The 19,223-nt window shown below is 44.9% G+C and overlaps 1 protein-coding gene and 1 pseudogene across 1 annotated transcript; both read left to right on the plus strand.

The window, feature by feature from the left end:
- Positions 1-19,223, plus strand: part of LOC112076659 (NLR family CARD domain-containing protein 3-like) — a 54,028-nt pseudogene that overhangs the window by 16,464 nt on the left and 18,341 nt on the right.
- Positions 3,204-14,796, plus strand: LOC112076658 (ribonuclease inhibitor-like). The gene is made up of 4 exons (XM_024143376.2): positions 3,204-3,293; positions 3,449-3,622; positions 4,972-5,145; positions 13,880-14,796. Exons 2-4 carry the CDS (start codon positions 3,537-3,539, stop codon positions 14,055-14,057), a joined length of 438 nt encoding a protein of 145 aa, XP_023999144.1. The 5' UTR covers positions 3,204-3,293; positions 3,449-3,536; the 3' UTR covers positions 14,058-14,796.

Genomic DNA, 19,223 nt, shown 5'->3' on the forward strand with positions numbered 1-19,223 from the left:
ATGTATTATCTCAGCTGTGCCTTTATCTGATTCCCTTATGTCTCCTAAAGTAGAACCAACGTTAAATTTCATCTTGAGAGAGAGGAAAGACACTGTTCAATGGATAATCCAACGCCAGTACCCCCGTACTGTATGAGCAGTGACAAGTAATCTCAGAAGCGCGTAATCAGCACTGATTCAGTATAGACTAACTCGCGTCTATTGTTCATCTTTCGCTACCTGTTTATTCATGCGTTAGTTGTCGAGTGTATTTATATTCTGCACTTGCTACCATGTAGTGTCTGATGACATCTTATGTATGACTCGTGTTACGTCTGATAGATGCATTCTAATCTACCTAAGGGAAGGATTCATAATATTCTCTACCAAATTTCATGTCTATTTTCAGTAGAGAAAGTGCTAAAAACCTAGTCGTTATATGTAATATATATATACCTGCTTCTGTTCACCAGGAACGATGCCCTACTCAGTCAGTATCCGCGAACATGCCAAAAACGTTCATATTTACATGAAGATAATACTAGTTATGTAGGTAGAAAAAAACAACAATTTCAGAAGGTGATCTATGAATTTACCGTAAATGCATATCTCTAAAAATGAATTCTGACTTGGATCACATCGTCATAACGTGTTTAGGTGGAGACAATCCAGGCAAGAGTAGTGCAGATGCATTTAGCGTACAGGCCGTCATGATTTATAAATAGCCACCCCCAATTTATTGTGCTTGATAATATCCTGTCACGTTAATATGCTATTTATGTATATAGGTATTCAATCTTAGGATGTCAAACATATGCTGTAGACATGACGTTCTAGTGCATGTATAGCTACAACAGTGTGCACATTGTATCACGTAGCAGATATAATGTATTCACAATTTTCTTTAGACCTCGCTTACATATTAATTTAAATTCCCAAGAAACATGTATCTTTCTTTTTATCCATCACTCTACAACTTACTCTACATATCTATGATAGCTCCAGCAGCCATAATATGTGAGAGTATTACTATCCTTGAAAACTAATAAAAGACATTTTATTTCTAGGAGATCACGTGTTCTTTGATGTGGTGGTAAGAGTATTGTTAAAGAACTGCACTGAGGTGAAAAAAACACGGTTAACAGTGCTGTAACAGACGCATCATACATCGTATAAGCCCACAGCTACACATACGAAACACCACCATCCTTCACTAAGAGGAGACCTCTAGAGATATAGCAGATGTATCATGATTCTCAATTCACTACATACTGAATGACTATGAGAACAGGATTGGTAAGTCAGCAGGTCTCTAGCAGTGAATAGTGTGTTACCTCATTCTACAGTGTCTAATCAATACTTGGAAAACTCTAGTTCATATTCTACTGTACACAGCTCCGAGAATGATCAGTCTTCAAACCTACAACAGCTTACTCGTGACCAGAAGATCAAGACTAATCTCCCTTTCAGCAACCCAACCTAATGCTGATCAGAGGAAAAAGTGTAGACGTAAGGATTGGCATTGGAAAACTATCGATAAAAAGATAGGACTGTGCTTGGAAATAGACTTACGCACAATAATGATATTGAAAGACCTAGATGAACTTGAAAGGATAATAGTGCAAACCAAAGACAGTGCCAGATCATACTTCCCACTCCTTTTTCAGATCGAACTTGATGAGAGATAATACACAAAGCATAACTGAAGTGTCACGTGAGAAGCACAGGACTTTCATCACGCTCCCTTTATAGAAACAAAGAATTCAGAAAATCTCAAAACGAAAAAGTTATCCGTGTATGTAATTTTTCTGATGTCTAGTTGTACGTCGAGGGGGTACCCAAGTTGAGCTGAATGTCATGCTGAGCGTTCCGCGTGCTGACTTCTCAGAACTAACTAGAACATGCATGTCATGTGATTCACGAGGAGTCAACTCAGTGGATGTTCTTCTACCAAAACCTCATCAAAGGGAATCTTCCTTCCCTGCTGCTAGTACCAAGTTATCTCTTGAGACAAGATGCTGCGCACGGGCCACACCTGCTCGAGAGCAGCGCGGATACTACTAGAAAACCCTCCTGATTGTGGGTATCCAGTACTCTGCTACTGAAACAGATGAGCAGGGTACGAGGGTTCAATGACCTACAGAAGGCGAATACTTCAGGAACTGTAATCGCTGAGGAGTGACCTGGTCCACACCAGAATCATACTTCTGCGAAGTCACAATGAGCAAGAGAGCATCAATGAGCCTCCACATCATGTGCCACCATTCCAGTTTCTTGTTGGATTTCAGGCCCCGTCCTAGAGAGACTATTCGTTTGAGCAGAGAGTCAGAGATCGCCCAGAACGTAACTCAAATGTACGCTCACCTCAGATCTTCCATCAAAAACTGAGAGTCAGAAGTATCCTGTAGAGCCTCTCCAACGATTTTTACTGGGATAAGAGATGATTCTGGCACTGGAACTGCTTTTTCAACAGCTAGAAAAGCCCATCTGATATTCTATGGTAGACACCTGAAGTACGAGAATGGTCAGTGAGCAGGTGCAGTTGACATCAAGGACGCGTCTGTGTACTCGGAGTGTGCACTTCAGATCTTTCAAGAAGAGTCGGCTTAACAGGATATCCGAGATACTGAGTCAACGTGCTTTGTGTATGCACAGTCTGAGTATCCAGGAGGTTTCTGGCTGCAGCTACACTGTACTGTGAGTTCATCGTGAGACATGCGAGACTAACGACACAACAATCTGATGCTAAAGAGAGATCGCTTACCCCCAACAAAAACATCTATATGAGACGAAATGCAATGGACAAGCCTTGCAGCGAGTTGAAAATGCCATCTGGACCTTTTCTCCGCTTCACCTCAGATCACCTGAGTTCTCAACGTGAGATAGAGTGTCCAATCAGCATCTCCTACAAGGCTACACCAAGACTAGCATAGAGGCATGATCAGATGTACAGGAGCAACAAGGAAACAGTCCAAGTACATCAAGGAGAATCATTAAAGAAGGTATAACCCACGCTTACTCTAGTCAAGTGATGCTGCCAGATTCAAGCTTGTTCCACTGTCTTGAATAACTGGACATGATCATTCTTAGATGGAGGAGATCCAAGCATACCTGAGACAGTGGACCAGGGTAGTTTCGACTGTAAACATAAAATATATGAAGAACACTCTATCAAAGTCGTCAACAATGGTCCAGCTCTGATCTTCATGTGCTGACCTCGAGAAGCTGGATGTGTTTGACCTGAAGAAATACATCAGATCAGATGCATCTCTTCTCAAACTTCTCCCAGTTGTCAGATCCTCTAGAACAGCCCTGTAAGTGCTTAGTCAAATTATATTCCAGACAGCATGCTAATRTAACATAATAATGAACATCAGCTTGCATTACCATTTAGGATGACAACTCAGTCCCTAAGGGGAAATGTTTTGTTGGCACCTGTGTTTCTTGAGATGCACCTTTTGTTTCACAGGCTGAACGAATGTAAACTCACCAAGAAAAGCTGTGAGGCATTAGCTTCTGTTCTCAAATCAAACTCTTGCTGTCTGAGASTGCTGGACATGAGTGGYAATAAACTYCAGGATTCAGGAGTGAAGCTGCTCTCTGCTGGACTGGRGGATCCACACTGTAAACTGGAGACATTGAAGTGAGTGACTTAAAAAATACATAAACAATTATTTAACTAGGCAAGTCAGTTAAGAACAATTTCTTAYTTACAATGACGGCCTAGACGACGCTGACGACGCTGGGCCAATTGTGCACCACCCTATGGGACTCCCAAATACAGTTGGATGTGATGCAGCCTGACTGACTTTGACTTTCTCCACTGCAGAGGAAAGTGGATGTTGTAAATATAAAGATGTACATTCTTCATGTTGTAAAGGTAGTTATAGGTTTGTGTGGGTTACTTAGCTGGATCATCTCTTCCTAGGTTGAATGATTGCAACCTCACTGAGAAATGATTTGAGGTGCTGGCTTCAACTCTCAGAGTTCAACTCTCTGGGTTCAACTCTCTGGGTTCACCACCTCAAGTTTGAGAGAGCTTGACCTGGGAGGAAATGACCTTCATGAGTGGAGGTGTTCTCTGCTGGACTGGGAAATCCACACTGTAAACTAGGGAAACTGAGATGTATGACTGTTGGATGTTGTTATTATGAAGGTTGAAATGACTACTTAATATTGTCTATAGCACCATTAGCTATGTGTCCATCCAATTGGTGACAAATATTCTAAAATCAGCATAAATAAAATATGTGCATTTTTCCATCTTAGATATTTCCACCAAATTCACTTGTTTAGATAAAATGCTGTGCGTGATGGTTTCCATCGCATTTTTAACACTACTGATGGTTTTGTAACTAAAAATGTTGCTTTATATAGCGAATGTAGCCACTCTGGTATTGGCACTTGCCCTCTAGCCAACAGCTGGCAGATACAGTGAGGGTATATAGACTACATGATGAGATTATTATGGACAAAAGAGAGACGGCAGCTAAGGCATTCGGTCATCATGTCACCAGAATAAGACCCTCAATATTTATTGGAAAGGAGCATCAAGCTCATCACCTTGTGAAGTTCATCATAACTTATTTATCTGTAGCCTAATAAACTGTGCTTTCCTGAGTTCGTAGTGGGAGGAACAACACAAACATGTGGACTCCAAATGTACTTCCATATGATGGTTATTATACCAATATTTGCTGATAAACACGTTCCATTTCTCGCATTAATACAATTAGACACAAAAAGATCCCACCTTGTCTAGCATATTTTGTTTTTTGTCGACATTTGAAATGTAAAACGACAAAGTTGCTGTTTCCATCAGGCCTGGCGTGACATTTTTTTTATTCACATGTACTTTACGCACATAAAAAGGTTGGATGGAAATGTAGTTAATATAGTTATAGATTTGTTTGTATCATTTTCTTTAGATGCAAAACTGACATTTTCTGTAATATTTGATATTGTGGATCTTTTCTCCCTTACTTTCCACAGGCTGGCAGGCTGCAGCATCACAGAGGAAGGCTGTGCTTCTCTTGCTTCAGCTCTGAGGTCAAACCCCTCCCACCTGAAGGAGCTGGACCTGAGTGGAAATACTCCAGGAGACTCTGGAGTAAAGCTGCTCTCTTCTGTACGAGAGGATCCCCTCTATAAACTGGAGACACTGCTGTGAGTTTTAATGATCTGTTTCATGAGCACACTGATATAGTGATCAGTAAGCCATTGTAGACATCCAGACACTGGGTCATATTCATTTTTTCAACAATTTTTTTTTATTTCTTATTGAACAAGTTTGGGTCCGTGTTCTTCTATTTCATCAAGATGGCGCCGACAGAGATGGCAGCCTCGCTTCTAGTCCTTAAGAAACTGTGCAGTATTTYGTTTTTTATGTAATATTTCTTACATTGTTAGCCCAGAAAACCTTAAGTGTTATTTCATACAGCCGGGAAGCACTTTTGGATATCAGAGATATAAAAAAAAATGTACAAGGATTTCGCTACACTCGTAATAACATCTGCTAACCATGTGTATGTCACCAATAAAATTTGATTTAGTGAATACTACCTCTATTTGTATATGCAGCTGTATGTGGACTTAAATCGAGTTCCCTTCTTTCTTTCCCAGGTTCAGTTATTGAAATCCCACTGAGATTCAGTGAAGGAATGGCCTCAGCTCCAAGTCCTTGTTTTGATTGAATTGTAAATAGATGTAGTTTAATGTTCGTTGATGTGTACTGTTTCTGTTGCGTGTCAGTGCAGTGCGTGTTCTGTTAATTTAGTAAAAAGCCCTCCTTTTATAATTTTTTATTTATTTTTTTATTTCACCTTTATTTAACCAGGTAGGCCAGTTGAGAACAAGTTCTCATTTGCAACTGCGACCTGGCCAAGATAAAGCAAAGCAGTTCAACACATACAACAACACAGAGTTACACATGGAATAAACAAACATACAGTCAATAATACAGTAGGGAAAAAAGTCTATATACAGCATGTGCAAATGAGGTAGGATAAGGGAGGTAAGGCAATAAATAGGCCATGGTGGTGAAGTAATTACAATATAGCAATTAAACACTGGAATGGTAGATGTGCAGAAGATGAATGTGCAAGTATAGATACTGGGGTGAAAAGGAGCAAGATAAATAAATAAATACAGTATGGGGATGAGGTAGTTGGATGGGCTATTTACGGATGGGCTATTTACAGATGGGCTATATACAGGTCCAGTGATCTGTGAGCTGCTCTGACAGCTGGTGCTTAAAGCTAGTGACGGAGATATGAGTCTCCAGCTTCAGTGATCTTTGCAGTTCGTTCCAGTCATTGGCAGCAAATAACTGGAAGGAAAGGCGGCCAAAGAAGGAATTGGCTTTGTGGGTGACCAGTGAGATATACCTGCTGGAGCGCGTGCTACGGGTGGGTGCTGCTATGGTGACCAGTGAGCTGAGATAAGGCAGGGCTTTACCTAGCAGAGACTTGTAGATGACCTGGAGCCAGTGGGTTTGGCGACGAGTATGAAGCGAGGGCCAGCCAACGAGAGCGTACAGGTCGCAGTGGTGGGTAGTATATGGGGCTTTGGTGACAAAACGGATGGCACTGTGATAGACTGCATCCAATTTGTTGAGTAGAGTGTTGGAGGCTATTTGTAAATGACATCGCCGAAGTCGAGGATCGATAGGATGTCAGTTTTGCGAGGTATGTTTGGCAGCATGAGTGAAGGATGCTTTGTTGCGAAATAGGAAGCCGATTCTAGATTTAATTTTGGATTGGAGATGCTAATGTGAGTCTGGAAGGAGAGTTTACATTCTAACCAGACACCTAGGTATTTGTAGTTATATTCTAATTCAGAATCATCCAGAGTAGTGATGCTGGACGGGCGGGCAGGTGCGGGCAGTGATCGGTTGAAGAGCATGCATTTAGTTTTACTTGCATTTTAAGAGCAGTTGGAGGCCACGGAAGGAGAGTTTATGGCATTGAAGCTCGTCTGGAGTTAAGTTAACACAGTGTCCAAAGAAGGGCCAGAGGTATTACAGAATGGTGTCGTCGGCGTAGAGGTGGATCAGAGAATCACGCAGCAGCAAGAGCCGACATCATTGATGTATACAGAGAAAGAGTTGGCCCGAGAATTGAAACCCTGTGCCTCCCCCATAGAGACTGCCAGAGGTCGGACAACAGGCCCTCCGATTTGACACACTGAACTCTATCAGAGAAGTAGTTGGTAAACCAGGCGAGGCAATCATTTGAGAAACCAAGGCTGTCGATTCTGCCAATGAAGAATGTGCGTTATTGACCGAGTCGAAAGCCTTGGTCAGGTCGATGAATACGGCTGCACAGTAATGTCTTCTTATCGATGGCGGTTATGATGTCGTTTATGATATCGTTTAGGACCTTGAGCGTGGCTGAGGTGCACCCCATGACCAGCTCTGAAACCAGATTGCATAGCGGAGAAGGGTATGGTGGGATTCAAAATGGTCGGTAATCTGTTTGTTAACTTGGCTTCGAAGACCTTTAGAAGCAGGTAGGATAGATATAGGTCTGTAGCAGTTTGGGTCTAGAGTGTCCTCTCCTTTGAAGAGGGGGATGACCGCGGCAGCTTTCCAATCTATGGGAATTCTCAACGATACGAAAGAGAGGTTGATCAGGCTAGTAATAGGGGTTGCAACAATTGTTGGCAGATAATTTTAGAAAGAGAGGGTCCAGATTGTCTAGCCCGGCTGATTTGTAGGGGTCCAGATTTTGCAGCTCTTTCAGAACATCAGCTATCTGGATTTGTGTGAAGGAGAAATGGGGGCGGCTTGGGCGAGTTGCTGTGGGGAGTGCAGGGCTGTTGACCGGGGTTGGGGTAGCCAGGTGGAAAGCATGGCCAGCCGTAGAAAAATGCTTATTGAAATTCTCAATTATAGTGGATTTATCGTGGTGACAGTGTTTCCTAGCCTCAGTGCAGTGGGCAGCTGGGAGGAGGTGCTCTTATTCTCCATGGATTTTTGCAGTGTCCCATTGGAGTTTGTGCTACAGGATGCACATTTCTGATTGAAAAAGCTAGCCTTAGCTTTTCTAACTGCCTGTGTATATTGGTTCCTAACTTCCCTGAAAAGTTGCATATCATGGGAGTTATTCGATGCTAATGCAGAACGCCACAGGATGTTTTTGTGCTGGTCAAGTGCAGTCAGGTCTGGAGAAAACCAAGGGCTATATCTGTTCCTGTTTCTAAATTTTTTGAAAAGGGCATGCTTATTTAAGATGGTGAGGAAGGCACTTTTAAAGAATGACCAGGCATCCTCTACTGACGGGATGAGGTCAATATCCTTCCAGGATACCCGGGCCAGGTCGATTAGAAGGGCCTGCTCACTGAAGTGTTTTAGGGAGTGTTTGACAGTGATGAGGGGTGGTCGTTTGACCACGGACCCATTACGGATGCAGGCAATGAGGCAGTGATCGCTGAGATCTTGGTTGAAAACAGCAGAGGTGTATTTTGAGGGCAAGTTGGTTAGGATGATATCTATGAGGGTGCCCGTATTTATAGATTTGGGGTTGTACCTGGTAGGTTCATTGATCATTTGTGTGAGATTGAGGGCATCAAGCTTAGATTGTAGGATGGCCAGGGTGTTAAGCATGTCCCAGTTTAGGTCACCTCGCAGCACAAGTTTTGAAGATAGATGGGGGGCAATCAGTTCACATATGGTGTCCAGGGTACAGCTGGGGGCAGAGGGTGGCCTATAGCAAGCAGCAACGGTGAGAGACTTGTTTCTGGAAAGGTGGATTTTTAAAAGTAGAAGCTTGAATTGTTTGGGTACAGACCTGGATAGTAAGACAGAATTCTGCAGACTATCTCTGCAGTAGATTGCAACTCCGCCCCCGTTGGCAGTTCTATCTTGTCGGAAAATGTTATAGTTAGAGATCGAAATTTCAGGGTTTTTGGTAGTCTTCATGAGCCAGGATTCAGACACGGCTACGACATCCGGGTTGGCGGAGTGTGCTAGGGCAGTGAATAAAACAAACTTAGGGAGGAGGCTTCTAATGTTAACATGCATGAAACCAAGGCTTTTACGGTTACAGAAGTCAACAAATGATAGCGCCTGGAGAATGGGAGTGGAGCTAGGCACTGCAGATGTAAGACTTCTAAACAGGTCAACATTCATAAGGCCGCAGGGCCAGACGGATTACCAGGACGTGTACTAGGTAGGTAACAACACATCCACCACGCTGATCCTCAACACGGGGGCCCCTCAGGGGTGCGTGCTCAGCCTCCTCCTGTACTCCCTGTTCACTCATGACTGCATGGCCAGGCACGACTCCAACACCATCATTAAGTTTGCCGATGACACAACAGTGGTAGGCCTGATCACCGACAACGATGAGACAGCCTATAGAGAGTAGGTCAGAGACCTGGACGTGTGGTGCCAGGTTGTGGACTACAGGAAAAGGAGGACCGAGCACGCCTCCATTCCACATCACTGTCACGTTCCTGACGTTATTTCCTTTGTTCAGTCTTGTTTAGTTGGTCAGGACGTGAGCTGCGTGGGCATTCTATGTTATGTGTTTCTAGGTTGGGTTTATTGTTTGGCCTAATATGGTTCTCAATCAGAGGCAGGTGTTTGTCATTGTCTCTGATTGGGAACCATATTAAGGTAGGCTGTATTGTTTGTTTGTGGGTGATTGTTGCCGTGTCTGTGTTTGTTCGCCACACGGTACTGTTTTCGTTCGTTTGTTCACGTCGTTTATTGTTTTGTATTTTGTCAAGTGTTTTTCGTCTTCGTTGCTAATATTAAAATATGTATTCAAACCACGCTGCGCTTTGGTCCGATCCTTGCTCCTCTTCAGACGAGGAGGAAGACGAGCGTTACAGAATCACCCACCACAAAGGGACCAAGCAGCGTGGTAACGGGCAGCAGCGACAGCAGCAGCGGCGGCCCATTACGCAGGACTTATGGAATTGGGAGGAAATTCTGGACAGCGGAGGACCCTGGGCACAACCGGGAGAATACCGCCGCCCTCGTGAAGAGCTGGAGGCAGCTAAAGCCGAGAGGCGGTGGTATGAGGAGGCAGCAAGGAAGCGAGGCTGGAAGCCTGAGAGTCAGCCCCAAAAATTTCTTGGGGGGGGCTAAAAGGGAGTGTGGCGAAGTCAGGTAGGAGACCTGCGCCAACTTCCCGAGCTTACCGTGGAGAGCGAGAGTACGGGCAGACACCGTGTTATGCGGTAAAGCGCACGGTGTTTCCTGTACGTGTGCTTAGCCCGGTGCAGTACATCCCAGCTCCTTGTATCGGCCGGGCTAGATTGAGTATTGAGCCAGGTGCCATGAAGCCGGCTCAACGCGTCTGGTCTCCAGTGCGTCTCCTCGGGCCGGCATACATGGCACCAGCCTTACACATGGTGTCCCCGGTTCGCCAACACAGCCCAGTGCGGGTTATTCCACCTCCCCGCACTGGTCGGGCTACGGGGAGCATTCAACCAGGTAAGGTTGGGCAGGCTCGGTGCTCAAGGGAGCCAGTACGCCTGCACGGTCCGGTATATCCGGCGCCACCTCCCCAGCCCAGTACCACCAGTGCCAACACCACGCACCAGGCTTCCAGTCCGTCTCCAGAGCCCTGTTCCTTCTCCACGCACTCGCCCTGTGGTGCGTGTCTCCAGCCCGGTACCACCAGTTCCGGCACCACGCACCAGGCCTACTGTGCGCCTCAGCCGGCCAGAGTCTGCCGTCTGCCCAGCGCCGTCTGCGCTGTCCGTCTGCCTAGCGCTGCCTGCACTGCCCGTCTGCCCAACGCCGCCTGCGCTGTCCGTCTGCCCAGCGCCGCCTGCGCTGCCCGTCTGCCCAGCGCCGTCTGTGCTGTCCATCTGTCCTGAGCCTTCAAAGCCGCCCGTCTGTCCTGAGCCTTCAAAGCCGCCCGTCTGTCTGAGCCTTCAGAGCGTCCGTCAGTCAGGAGCCGCTAGAGCCGTCGTCAGTCAGGAGCCGCTAGAGCCGTCCGTCAGTCAGGAGCTGCCTGCCAGTCAGGAGCAGCCAGAACCCGCCCGCCAGTCAGGAGCAAGCCCAGAGGCCGCCCGCCTAGCCAGGATCTGCCAGAGCCGCCCGCTAGCCAGGATCTGCCAGAGCCGTCAGTCAGCCAGGATCTGCCAGAGCCGTCAGTCAGTCCGGAGCTGCCCCTCAGTCCAGAGCTGCCCCTCAGTCCGGAGCTGCCCCTCAGTCCGGAGCTGCCCCTCAGTCCGGAGCTGCCCCTCAGTCCGGAGCTGCCCCTCAGTCCGGTGCTGCCCCTCAGTCCGGTGCTGCCCCTCCGTCCAGAGGCGCCCATCAGTCCAGTGGGGTTAATTTGGAGGGTCGCCTGCGCTGTCCGTCTGCCCAGCGCCGCCTGCGCTGCCCGTCTGCCCAGCGCCGTCTGAGCTGTCCATCTGTCCTGAGCCTTCAAAGCCGCCCGTCTGTCCTGAGCCTTCAGAGCCGTCCGTCAGTCAGGAGCCGCTAGAGCCGTCCGTCAGTCAGGAGCCGCTAGAGCCGTCCGTCAGTCAGGAGCCGCCAGAGCCGCCTGCCAGTCAGGAGCAGCCAGAACCGCCCGCCAGTCAGGAGCAGCCAGAGCCGCCCGCTAGCCAGGATCTGCCAGAGCCGCCCGCTAGCCAGGATCTGCCAGAGCCGCCCGCTAGCCAGGATCTGCCAGAGCTGCCCGCTAGCCAGGATCTGCCAGAGCCGTCAGTCAGTCCGGAGCTGCCCCTCAGTCCGGAGCTGCCCCTCAGTCCGGAGCTGCCCCTCAGTCCGGTGCTGCCCCTCCGTCCAGAGGCGCCCATCAGTCGCCCATCAGAGGCGCCCATCAGTCCAGTGGGGTTAATTTGGAGGGTCAACATATTCTATGTTGTGTGTTATTTGGTTTAGGTGTGTCTGATTAGCCTGATATGGTTCTCAATCAGAGGCAGGTGTTTTACGTTGTCTCTGATTGAGAACCATATTTAGGTAGGCTGTGTTCACTGTTTGTTTGTGGGTGATTGTTCCTGTTCATTGCGTTCTTCGTTGTTCTCTATGTTCACATGTTCAGGTCTGTAGCGTCGTTAGTTTCATTTATGTTTATTGTTTTTGTTCGTGTTTGTAGTATCCAAATAAATATGGATAGATACCACGCTGCGTTTTGGTCCTCCTCTCTTCCACCTAACGACGAGCGTTACAATCACCAACAAACTATCATGGTCCAAACACACCAAGACAGTCGTGAAGAGGGAACGACAAAGCCAATTCCCCCTCAGGAGACTGAAAAGATTTGGCATGGGTCCTCAAATTTTCAAAAAGTTCTACAGCTGCACCATCGAGAGTATCCTGACTGGTTGCATCACTGCCTGGTATGGCAACTGCTCGGCCCTCGACCGCAATGCACTACAGAGGTTAGTGTGTACGGCCCAGTACATCACTAGGGCCAAGCTTCCTGCCATCCAGGACCTCTATACCAGGCGGTGTCAACGGAAGGCCCTAAAAAATTGTCAAAAACTCCAGCCATCCTAGTCATAGACTGCACTCTCTGCTACTGCACAGCAAGTACTACCGGAGCACCAAGTCTAGGTTCAAACGACTTCTTAACATCATCTACCCCCAAGCCATAAGACTCCTGAACAGCTAATCAAATGGCTACCCGGACTATTTGCATTGCCACCCCCACTATTTTACTCTGCTGCTACCCTCTGTTTATTATCTATGCATTGTCACTTTAACTCTACCTACATGTACATATTACCTCAATTACCTCGCCCCCGCACATTGATTGACTCTGTACCGGTACCCCTGTATATAGCCTCACTAGTGTTATTTTACTGATTCATTATTTGTAACTTTATTTCTTATTTTTTACTTATTCATTTTTCTTACAACTGCATTGTTGGTTAAGGGCTTGTAAGCATTTCACTGTAAGGTCTACACCTGTTGTATTAAGCATTTCACTGTAAGGTCTACACCTGTTGTATTCGGCACATGTGACAAATAACGATTTGATTTGAATGTGTCGGAGGAAACACCGTACAGCTAAGTGACCGAAGTCTGCGTGCATGCGCCCAGCCGCCACAAGTAGTCAGTAGAGGGGATGGGACAAGGACATCCCAGAAGGCCAAACCCTTCCCTAACCTGGACGACGCTGTGCCAATTGTGCGCCGCCTCATTGGTCTACAACCAGATCGAACCCGGATCTGTAGTCACTCCTCTAGCACTGCGATGCAGTGGCTTAGACCGCTGCGCCACTCAGGAGGCTAGCATATTTTGTTTTGTCGACATTTGGAAGGTTTACCAACAAACTTGCTGTTTCCATCAGGCCTGTCCTGACATTTTTTATCCAACATGTACTTTGCACACATGTAAAAGGTTGGATGGAAACCTGGTTAATTTAGTTATAGATTTGTGTGGATTACTTATTTGCATCATCTTTCTCCAAGTTGAATGAATGCTGGCTTCAACTCTCAGCTCAAACACCTCAAGTTTGAGAGAGCTAGACCTGGGAGGAAATAAACTCCAGGATTCAGGAGTGAGATTCATCTGTGTTGGACTTGAGAATCCACAATATAAATTGGAGACACCGGTAACGCCAACCCTCATGGAGTTTAACTTACATTTCACTTGGTCCTGGATTTAATCCAAGGCAGTGCACTGGACAGCTGACAGTGCGACTTTCAAAGGTAATGCTTGAGTCGAGATGCGCTACATTTAGATTGAATGAGATTTCCACAAACAATGGAAACATATTGTCAGCATTGTCAGCTTCCCAGTGCACTGCTCTATAACTTGGATTCAATTCCTGCCTTGGTCTCTGGTGTCATAATTGGGCCTTGGTCTCTAATGTCATAATTGAAGGCAATTTGTCAGTTTTTAACATTGATTGTATTGTCTTTAGATGCAAAACTGACATATTTCTGGAAGTTTTTATATTGTGTATATTTTCTCCTTCACTTTCCACAGGCTGGCAGGCTGCAGCATCACAGAGGAAGGCTGTACTTCTCTTGTTTCAGCTCTGAGGTCAAACCCCTCCCACCTGAAGGAGTTGGACCTGAGTGGAAATACTCTAGGAGACTCTGGAGTAAAGCTGCTCTCTTCTGTACAAGAGGATCCCCTCTATAAACTGGAGACACTGCTGTGAGTTTTACTGATCAGTTTCATGAGCACACTGATGTAGTGATCAATAAGCCATTGTAGACATCCAGACACTGAGTCATATTCAACATATGCCAGGTTCTTATTGGATAAGTTCAGGTAGTCCCTGCCCGTTTTGTTCCGTGTTCTTCTCTTTGATGTCTAGTGAATACGACCCTATATGTCTATGCTGCTGTATGTGGACTTAGATCCACGACTTCTTTCCTTCCCAGGCTTAGTTATTGAAAGCTCACTGTTATGCTATGGCGCACTGGCCTCAGCTCCAAGTCCTTGATTTGATTAAAATGTAAATACATGTAAATGTGGTCTGATGTTCGTTGATGTGTGCTGTTTCTGTTGCGTGTCAGTGGATAGTGTGTTCTGTTAGCTTAGTAAAAAGCCTCCTTTTATAATGACATGTTATATTCATCATGTCTATACATATTGACTGTAGTTCAGTGTGTTCTGTTAGCTCAGTATGAAGCCTCCTTTTATGACATCATGTCTATACATATTGACTGTAGTTCAGTGTGTTCTGTTAGCTCAGTATAAAGCCTCCTTTTATAATGACATCATGTCTATACATATTGACTGTAGTTCAGTGTGTTCTGTTAGCTCAGTATAAAGCGTCCTTTTATAATGACATCATGTTATATCCATCATGTCTATACATATTGACTGTATTATACAAAGTCACCAAACAATGAAGTAGATGTGAAAACAGGCAGGATGTTTTACTATTAAATACATTTTATTACACAAGAGGACAATGACAGTCTGGTCTTTTCACAGAAAGACAACTCTGAACATCTCATTGTGGGTCTTCTGGTTGGTCAGTAAAGAAGAGAGACATGCAGTCTCAGCAGCTCCTTACTGCAGTGTGTGTGTGTGTGTGTGTGGGTGTGGGGAGGGAGGGAGGGGGGGGAATACTGCATCATTCGTCGGGGACAACCTGTTTACTGTTGGAAGACTATGATTGGGTATTTCAGCCCTGTTCTTATTCCTTAATAGTGCATCCTTCTTTGAATCACATTTGACATGATTGGACAGGTGAACAAAAAGGCTCCATTCACTTCTACAATCAGATCCAATCAGTGATTAGGCTATTTAAATGAAGGGAGAATAGATGATGGCACTTTTAAAATCATTTGAATGGTGTCTGTGTACACMTGTGTGCATTTCCATAGCGTAGTTCAGTAAGTGGACAATGTGTTGTAATGGGGAAATGGGGAAGTAGCCTAGATATRCGTGCCTAAACTTGTCCTACAAGAACTGATATTGATTTTCCGTTGCAAATTGTTTATTTTGATAGAAAGGTTGTGGAAAATGCCCTCTGAAAGCAGTTTTAATGTTGATGGTTGGCAGTAACTTGAGTCTTTGTGCTGCCAAATCTTCTCATGCGTGTTGTCCTATAGCAGTAGGGCTAAGTGAACAGTTTGGGAACAGCACCTTCCCCTCCCCCTGTCTTGGACGGTTGAAAACAATAACTGTGAGAAGTTGGAGGTTGAAAGACTTGTTGAACCTGGTCACCAGTGTTTTCGTGGGTAAGAGCACCTAGAAAGCGTTAACTTGAAAATAAGTAAATTAGGGACATCAGGTGGAAATGCGCACGATAGAGAAACTTCACCCCATTGTAGTTTGGAAAATGATTTGCAGGAGACAGAAGATAGGTAGACATAGCCACAGGAAGTAGGGGTGCTGCAGAAATATATGTATTATTTTGTACATATATTATTTTCACAAAAGTAGTGGACTGGGCCTTTACTACTCCTGTTTTAGGCAACCAATTATAGACTTCTGTAGCATGGGCAAAACAATTATTTCAGCATCTCCACTTTGGCAACAAAGGTAGTTGTATAATTACGAACAGTGTCTTGCAGGATTCAGTAGTTGGAATTGTAAGAGTTGTTGCCCTGTCCCTTTCTCTGTGATTGTCATTCTAATGGATTCCAGAAAGAACAAAACCCTGCCCTCAAAVATGTACATCAAAAGGTGCAAAGTTATGGACCAAGACAAAACATCCACATCAAAATAAATATTTTCTTGATCAAATAACATGGAAAACAACCACTTTTGTGCATGAATTCATTTAGCATCCTTACAAACCACTTAATGTAAATGTACATTACTCTATTGAACATAAGTTGGTCATCATGAAACCATCGGCCAAACGATTTAATATTGATATAATRACATTTTTTTCAGTGCAATGTGAGTTTTATTAAAAACATCATTTAAGAAGTAGGTTAAATTACATTACCCTTATATTGTATTCCTGGGCTGTATCCGCCAATATGCTAGATGTACTGTAGGTTGAAGAGAGCATAGTAGGAGAGACTTGCACTTTCTCTTGAGCTATTTTTATAGCCAACCTTTTAGGAGTGGGAAGATTTTCAGWCTGAGAAATATGGGTGATCAATATTTAGGCTTATTTCTAGGCAATGTAGTAAACTATAGCCTAATCATAGGCCTATTTAGGAAGTWAATTTCCTTGGAAAGAGAACTGCTCAGTGCTTCTCCACTCATGCATAGGCTATAGGCTGCAGTCTATTTAATTGAGGCCACACGCGCACCTGATCTGGCAGGTATGGCTACTGAACTGGAAGCAGCAAGAATGATGACAGTGACACTTGCTACGTTTAGCATAGGCCTATAGGATATAGCCTACCTTTTAGGCTGACGATTTGAGCAGAGACAAATAAATGTGTAATCAATACTTATTGAAAATGAAAAGGTGCAACGCTCGCTCAACATAGTAGCCTGACCTATATGCGCATTGTGCATTTTCAATGATGGTTACATTTTTGGATTGTACTTTGACTCACATTGGTTGAGCTCCCTCTACTTCTTTCCATTATCAGTATTTATTTACAGACTCTGTAGTAAACTACAGTCTAATCATATTTAAGTTAATGTTCAAGTTTACTACCAGGTGATTCTCCGCCCATTTCAATGATTGAACCATTGATTCTATTCTTAGATAATATAATGTGTAAATGTACACCAAGGTTATTCTTTGTCATGCCTCATTTTAGGAGGATCAGACARTGACAGGGGTCTCAGCAGTGTCAGGCAGCCAGGGAAGACCAGTCTGTGACGGAGGTGAGGTGAATTTTTGCAGATACAACACTTTGTTCTCTCTGTGCAGCAAACACTGGACAAGCCAGAGGATATTTTAAGGCCGTCTGACAAACCTCAAGTTGATTTCCAAAGTTTATCAAGGGTTGATAAAGTATTTTCCCGATGACACAAAACATGTCGAACAAACATGTGAGGAAGACCTGCGAGATGCTATTGATGATGATGAATGGATACAGATATGTGTGAATGCCCAGTCAGGTCATCTCAGACATAAATTAGTGAAGTTTAAGACCATCCATAGAACGTACTATATGCCAGTGTAATTCCTCTTCTGGAGGTGTAAATCACAAAAGRGGACATATTTGCATATGTTATGGTCTTGTGAAGGCTGGATGAATTCTGGCAAAAGAGTATGTTTTTTTTGTTATCTCAGTATGTCTACAGATTTTCCCTTCTCCCTGTTTTTGTTTGCTTGGAAATGTTGATACTGGAGACTGTTATCTGAAGAAACTGTGTAACCAAGCATGTATAGTGGCTAAGAAATGCATTGCCATTAATTGGAAGGTTGGTTATCCTCCCACAATGTCAAGTTATGTATCACTAGATTTGATTTATTACCAGTTAAGGGTATACTGGGCAACTTTCATAAAATCTGGATGCCTTATATGGAATACAGTACGACTAAAGAAGTCTGTAGTGAAAACATGCCACGTGAGGGAAAATACGTATTTAGGCAATCCCTAGCTGCTGGGCTGCTTAGTCCTGGCCCTGGGGGGTCTGCCGTCCTGTGGGTTCTCACTCTGGCCTAACACACGCCCAAAAACCAATAATGAATGTTTCACTAAGATCCTAAAGCTGAGTGGGGTGTGTTGGGGCGCTGCAGGGTGGTGGACCCCTAGGGACAGGATGGGACAACCCAGTTATATTGTCTGCAAGCAAAAAGAGCTCTACAGTACTATTAGTCCTATGAGATTAATTATATGGAGGATTTGCTGTTTCTGTGTGTTAATGTATATTTGAGGTGTATGTGGGGTTTTTTGTTTAGTTTTTTGTTTCCAAACCTTTCCCTTGGGAATTAAAGAAATGTAAGGTGTGAACTGGGAAGGAAATTGTTTTGGGAGAGTTGAGTTATTGACTAGACTGGTGGGGGTCAGGYGTGCAGGTGGCTCGGGCTGGCTGGTCGGTCTGGCTGAAATTTGATAGAGGATTTTTTGTTGTTGTATATTTTCAAGAGTTGTTCATTTGTTAGGCTATTGGTTAAAGGTGCAACACAATATATATTTTATTGTCACGTTCCTACACTGTTTCTCCCTGTTTTCTCTTGTTTTGTATGTGTTTAGTTGGTCAGGGCGTGATTTGGGATGGGCAGTCTGTGTTGTTTGTTCTATGTGGGAGTGTGTTGGTTAATTAGCCTTATATGGTTCTCAATCAGGGACAGGTGTTATTCATTTCCTCTGATTGAGAATCATATATAGGTTGGCTGTTCACACTGTTTGTTGTGGTGATTGTTGTCGCTGTGTCTGTGTTTTGCACCACACGGTACTGTCTCGTCTCGTTCTTCCTGTTCGTGCGTTCATTGTTTTTTATGTTCACAAGTTCAGGTTGTTTAACGTCGTTTGTTGTTTTGTAGTTTATGCAAGTGTTCTTCGTGTTCGTCTTTAAATAAATCATTTTATGTCTACATACCTCGCTGCGTATTGGTCTGATCCATGCTCTTCCTCTTCGGATGAAGAGGAAGAGGAGAGCCGTTACAGAATCACCCACCAACCTAGGACCAAGCGGCAGGGGAGAGCTCAACAGAGCAACCAGGACTCGTGGATTTGGGACGAAGTATTGGAGGGAAAAGGACACTGGCCGCACATTGGGGAATATCGCCGCGCTCGTGAGAGAAGATGGAGGCAGCGAGAGCCCAACAGCGGGTGGTATGAGGAGGCAGCAAGGAGACGTGGCTGTAAGCCTGAAAAGCCCGTGAGTACTACCCAAAAATTTCTTGGGGGGGGGGGGCTAAGAGGTAGTGGGCCAAGGCAGGTAGGAGACCTGCGCCCACTTCCCAGGCTAACCGTGGAGAGCGGGAGTACGGGCGGACACCGTG

The sequence above is a fragment of the Salvelinus sp. IW2-2015 genome, unplaced genomic scaffold (genome assembly GCF_002910315.2).
Source record: "Salvelinus sp. IW2-2015 unplaced genomic scaffold, ASM291031v2 Un_scaffold3911, whole genome shotgun sequence".
In the NCBI taxonomy this organism is placed as follows: Eukaryota; Metazoa; Chordata; class Actinopteri; order Salmoniformes; family Salmonidae; genus Salvelinus; species Salvelinus sp. IW2-2015.